This window comes from Austrofundulus limnaeus, unplaced genomic scaffold, assembly GCF_001266775.1.
Source record: "Austrofundulus limnaeus strain Quisiro unplaced genomic scaffold, Austrofundulus_limnaeus-1.0 Scaffold31, whole genome shotgun sequence".
Lineage (NCBI taxonomy): Eukaryota > Metazoa > Chordata > Actinopteri > Cyprinodontiformes > Rivulidae > Austrofundulus > Austrofundulus limnaeus.
Window position 1 is genome coordinate 825,691 of NW_013952433.1, and position 6,390 is coordinate 832,080.

Sequence of the window (6,390 nt, forward strand, 5' to 3'; positions counted from 1 at the left end):
AAAATCACCTTGTTTTGTGCTTTTCTTTTATAAAAAAAATGACAGTATTCATTTTTAAATGCAGGTGCTTGTGTCGTATCTGTGGAGTGGTGCTGAGGAAAGTCAAAGGACCAGTGCACAATGTTCAGGATGCTCTAGATGAAGTGAGCAAATGTGCACTGCGCAAAATGGGCTGCAAGTTCACAACCTGGCCCGAAGTCATCCTGAAGGTCTTCAAAGTGAATGTGACCGAGGACACGGAATCTATTCACCCCCTTTCCTTCTGCCACCGATGCTGGATGATTGCCATTCGAGGAGGAGGAGTCTGCAGTTTCACCAGGACAAAAATCTCCGAATGGAAGCCYCATTCTTCTCACTGCAACCTTTGCTCCCCCAGGAAGTCTTCGTTCCAAAGGACGGGGAGGAAGAGGAGGAAAATTATTCCCAGAGTGCAGAGTCTGGCCAAAAGGAGCAGGTGGGACTATGGTGAAAGCATTGTTGTTGGTGAGAAGAGAGCCTTGAGGCCCTTCGGAGACCGACATGGGCCTGTGGTAAGAGCCTGGAAGAAAACTGGCATCCAGAGAGAGCAGTGGGTCAAGAGTATCACACACTGCCAGAATGACCACCTGAGTATCAAGCTGATCTCTGAGAAGCTCCCTGCAGACTTCATCATGTCCTTCACCTGCCTGGTGTGTGACCACCTGCTGTCAGATCCAGTTCAGGCTCCCTGCGGGCATCTCTTCTGCCGCAGCTGTATCATAAAATTCACCCATGTTCTGGGACCCCACTGCCCGTCATGCAACCTTTCCTGTCCCCCTGATGATCTCATCCCTCCCGCCAAAACCTTTTCGACCGCACTGCTTTCCCTGCCACTGCTGTGCCCCTGCGAAGGCTGCGGTAAGCAAGTGCAACTCTGTTCATTCAAGGCCCACTGTCTGAGCCATGAGCTGGAGACAAACCACAACTCATCAGAGTTAGAAAACTACTTGCTAACCAATAAAGGTGGAAGACCCCGGCAGCACTTGCTCTCTTTAACCCGTCGTGCTCAGAAGCATCGGCTGAGAGACCTGAAGAGCCAGGTGAAGGTGTTTGCAGATAAAGAGGAGGGCGGTGATCTGAAGTCGGTGTGTTTGACCCTGTTTCTGCTCGCTCTGAGATCTGGGAATGAGCATCGGCAGGCAGATGAGCTCGAGGCCATGATGCAAGGTAAGAAGCTATTTAAAGCCTTTTCTTCAGTCAGCTAGTCACAAAAAAGACCAAAAAAAGCAATTGTTAATCATTATAGTGTTTGCTCATTAATATTTACACCTACCTCTGAGGAATACAGCCATGTCATAAATAACAATGAGTTGAAAAGTTCAACACTGAGGGGAGAGAAGGTGTTTTTTTTTGGGGGGGTGGGGGGATGAATTGGAAGACATTTCATTATTGTCCATCTCTGTCTAATGAAAAACCTGTTGTTTCAGGCCCTTCCTCTTTCTTTGCTTTCACTCTTTTTGTACGTCAGTCTTTCATTCTCACACTCCCCTTAATGCACAGTAACAAGTCGTGTGAAGGGGCTGTTAGAATCAAAACAACATCAGCAGCCCTTGTATCTGCAAATTACACAGACAGCACCATCCTCCTCTCAGGGGAATCGAAGGCAGCTGGTGTCTGTTTTCATCTTCAGCCAATACATCACTTTTGCCAGCTTCACTTTTGCCAGTTTCGCCATGTCCCCTTCTAACATCTGGAAAGTGGGAAATATTGGATTTTGTAATCATGTAGTTGTGTGTTTTTGACAACAATATGTTCACATTTGGGTGGTAAAATTGCAATTCCTTCTGTCTCATTGTAGAAATTACTTCAAATGTAGGAAATCAAATGAGAAAATGCTGGTTTCTTTATTGTTTTCAAATGAAAGGAAATGGGCTTCAGTGGATCAGTGTTAAATAAATCTCTTCATGCATAAACATTCCTTTTTATTTATTTTTCAAGATTACATTTTGCTTTTCTCTCATTCTCTTCCTAAACTTTGTACCTTTTGTTTCCTTTCTCTGCAGGCAGAGGCTTTGGTTTAAGTCCAGCTGTGTGTTTGGCCATTCGGATCAACACCTTCCTGAGCTGCAGCCAGTACCATAAGATGTACCGAACTGTCAAAGCCACGAGTGGCCGCCAAATCTTTCAGCCCTTGCACACCCTCCGAGCTGCAGAGAAAGAACTTCTCCCTGGCTTTCACCAGTTCGAATGGCAGCCAGCTCTAAAAAACGTGTCTACCTCTTGCAATGTTGGCATTATTAATGGGCTCTCTGGATGGACCTCCTCTGTGGATGACGCTCCCGCTGACACCATCACTCGACGCTTTCGCTACGACGTGGCGCTGGTGGCGGCGTTAAAGGATCTGGAGGAGGACATCATGGAAGGGCTGAGAGAGACGGGGATGGAAGACAGCGCTTGCACCTTAGGTTTTAGCGTTATGATCAAGGAATGTTGTGATGGCATGGGCGACGTCAGTGAAAAACACGGAGGAGGACCAYCGGTTCCAGAAAAGGCTGTTCGCTTCTCTTTCACTGTCATGTCTGTTTCTATCCAGAGTGAAGACAAGAATGAAGAAGTTACCATTTTCACAGAACCAAAGCCAAACTCAGAACTGTCCTGTAAGCCCCTTTGTCTTATGTTTGTCGATGAGTCAGACCATGAGACACTCACAGGTGTCCTGGGGCCCATTGTTGCAGAGCGAAATGCAATGAAAGAAAGCAGGCTCATTCTGTCCATGGGTGGGATGCTGCGCTCCTTTCGCTTCCACTTCAGAGGCACGGGCTATGATGAAAAGATGGTGCGTGAAATGGAGGGGCTGGAGGCCTCGGGGTCCACATATGTCTGTACTCTCTGTGACTCTAGTCGCGCCGAGGCAGCTCAAAACATGGTGTTACACTCCATCACTCGCTGCCACGAGGAGAATCTAGACCGTTACGAAATCTGGAGAACCAACCCCTACTCTGAATCTGTGGATGAGCTGCGAGACAGAGTCAAAGGCGTCTCTGCCAAGCCCTTTATGGAGACTCAGCCCACCCTGGATGCGTTGCACTGCGACATCGGCAATGCCACTGAGTTCTACAAAATTTTCCAGGACGAGATCGGGGAAGTGTTCAAAAAGGCCAACCCCAGCCGGGAGGAACGACGCAGCTGGAGGGCAGCCTTAGATAAACAGCTGAGAAAGAACCTGAAGCTTAAACCAGTAATGAGGATGAATGGGAACTATGCCCGCAGGTTAATGACCATGGAGTCTGTGGAGGTGGTGTGTGAGCTGGTGCCCTCAGAGGAGAGGAGAGAAGCCCTGAGGGAGCTTATGAGACTCTACCTGCAGATGAAGCCTGTGTGGCGCGCCACATGCCCAGCTAAAGAGTGCCCCGACCAGCTGTGCCGGTACAGTTTTAACTCCCAGCGCTTCGCCGACCTTCTCTCCTCTACCTTCAAATATAGGTACAATGGAAAAATAACTAATTACCTGCACAAGACCCTGGCTCACGTGCCTGAAATCATAGAGAGAGATGGATCCATTGGAGCCTGGGCCAGCGAGGGGAACGAGTCGGCAAACAAACTGTTCAGGCGATTCAGGAAGATGAATGCACGTCAGTCAAAGGCCTACGAGCTGGAGGATGTGCTGAAACACCACTGGCTTTACACCTCCAAGTTCCTGCAGAAGTTTATGGAAGCTCATAAAGACTCTGCCAAGGCTTTCCAGGCGACAATCGACCCAGAAGAGATGCAGGATGATGAGGACATGTCTCTGGATGTCACTGATTTTTGAAATTTTCCCCCATGCTTTTAACATTTGATTGGTTTCAAKTGAGAGTGAACCCACACCTCTGTTTTTCTTTTTACACGTTTTTACATTCTGTACCTATTGATTGATGCTTTAATCCATGTTGAAAGGCCATCAGTTTCAACATGCTGTGGGTTCAAAATCTGATTTGAACATTAATTAAACATGCCGTTTCAGTTCAAGTATTTTTTTCCCCAAAAAGTTATCATTGATTGTTTGATTCAACAAACACCTTTTTGATTAATCACATTTTTACACTTGAATTTTCTCAACTATATTTTTTTGTTTATTATTGTTTGCTTTACTCGTATCAAATTTACTTTAAATTTAACCTACCTTGCTTGAATTGTTAGTTCCTACACTTAGAACAGCAGAGAAATAGTAAAAGTAACATCCAAGTTTCTTTTTCTTTGCCCCTTTTCCTTTGTTCTTTTTTTTCAACTTTTGCTGTCTGTGAAATATGGTGCATTTTATTGTATTGCAAAGATGACACATTTATGAATTTATACGGAGGGGATATTTATGGAAACAGATGAAAAAGCTGTAAGTCATGGAGGGAAATTGTGTTAAAAAGACCACATTTGTGGCCAGTGTTTTAATATATCATTTTAGTCGAAGGAAAATGCAATCACAGGGACCCAAATGTTCTTTGTTTTATGAGTGCCCTCTGAAAAAAGATGACTTTAGCGCTTTATCGCAGGGTCCCCAAGGGCCAGGATAGTTGCCAGGTCACTTTAAAACCATTTTTTGTCTCTTTTAGGTTTTTGCACGGTGAAAGATAGATGATATTTATTTGAAATCTTCACACAAAGTAAAGCATACACTGACCTTTTTGTTGATATCTTAAGAATAAAGTACGGTCCATTAGAAAGCTCAATACCCCATGGACTCTCTTGCATGGAGGGATTTTTCCCCACTCCTGTTTATGACCTGGTTCTTTCTCCTCTGCTGGTATTTCTTCACTGCCAGTCTTGACAGAGGAGAGYGATGCAGGGGGAAACCAGAAAGACCTGATGTAAACTGATTTTTCTGCAACTTTATTTATTTGATTGATTGATCACATTGTCTTTTCTGCCCTCAGCATTTTGATTTGTGACAGGCAATTTTGTTTTCTTACTTGATTGAACGTTTGGTTCTATTTTACTGTCGTGAAGTTTAACCATGAGGCAGCAATGAAGCATTCACATTTCATTGGACAGTTGTCAGAGTTGCACAATAACATCATTTTTTAGAGTGCATCACATTGCAACTTGTCACATATTTTATTTTTTTGCTGTAATGAATTACATTTCGCAAGTAATGGATGATGGATGAGTCACAGAATCTCACTTGTTCACATTTCACAGTGTTTTCTCCTATTTTGTGCTTTCATACATACACTAAAAATCTGGTGACATGTTCACTTAGATTGCTCTGGTCATGCATTTCACGTAAAAGCGAAATATTACACTAAAACAGCCAAACAGTATCATGTTGCTCATTTTTCTATTTCTTTTAGATACTACAGCTGCAAAAGGGACATCCTGTTGAAAGTTTATTGTTGTGGATGATGGATTTTGTACTTTGTTTGGTTTTAAATGATAAATAAAAAATTCTGATGTTATCCTTTTGTTTTTTGTTCTTTTAGTTTTTAACGATATTAGTGTTCTAATCCCAGAAAAAGTTATTGTGTACAAAGAGCAGGCCAGCAACTATCTTTACCTCTGATTATCTTTAGTCTTTCTAAATTTACATTTTTTTAATTCATTAGGTTATGTATGTTCTAAACACTACATAAAGCATCATTTGGAAAAGGTAACTTTTATTACTATTTCTATATAACAATTTTAAAATGATGACAGAAATTTGCTCTTGGCTTGAACTAGTTTTGAATTTCGGCACCCTTGTGTCACTGAGTTTAACACTCCTGAGTTATAAGTTATAAGATAAGATAAAACTTTATTGATCCCAGTGGGGAAATTTGTGCATTACTGCAACTCAGTACAGGAGAGGGTGAGATAAAATAAAGAAAAAAGATAAATAAAAGGAAAGAGAAAAAAACAATATACACATAATATATAACAATGCACATACTGTATACACATATGTACATATATACATATACACACATATACATCAACATACTATACATACAGATACCATTACAGTACAATATAAATAAATGAAATGTATGTAAAGGTGAACATTTGTGATAACAGTGGAGGTGAATTGTCCAAGTGACTGATAACATCATGATGTGTTAGCTAGAAGAATCAAATAATGATAAACTGAGGATTTAAATGTTTAATAAATAGTGTTTGCATGAACCTCTAGAACATTTTGTGATACTGTTTTTTTAAAGTAGCATGTCACTTTGAACTTGACCCCACTTAAACCAGCTGCTAGCTTGACAATCCATTAAAAGTCATTTATTTTGTTAAGCTGAAGCTGTTAAAAAGCTATCTACAACAGGTAAGATAATAATTGTTAACAACRTTTTCAAAATCCATTTTCAAAAGATCTAGCATTTTTTTGCAGTTTTTTACATTCAGCATAAAATTTGGTCTAAACCATTCCCATTTGTATTTTTCTAGAAAGATCATTTTTTTGACTCAAATGTATAGATT

The 6,390-nt window shown here is 41.8% G+C and overlaps 1 protein-coding gene across 1 annotated transcript in view; it reads left to right on the forward strand.

Moving 5' to 3' along the window:
• rag1 (recombination activating 1) overlaps positions 1 to 5,338 on the forward strand; it is a 6,957-nt gene extending 1,619 nt beyond the window's left edge. Inside the window, exons 3-4 of the mRNA XM_014005535.1 lie at positions 65 to 1,185; positions 2,022 to 5,338. Coding sequence (XP_013860989.1) covers positions 65 to 1,185; positions 2,022 to 3,769 — 2,869 coding nt within the window. The 3' untranslated portion in view covers positions 3,770 to 5,338. The remainder of the gene's footprint in view (positions 1 to 64; positions 1,186 to 2,021) is intronic.
• Positions 5,339 to 6,390: the final 1,052 nt, after the last annotated feature.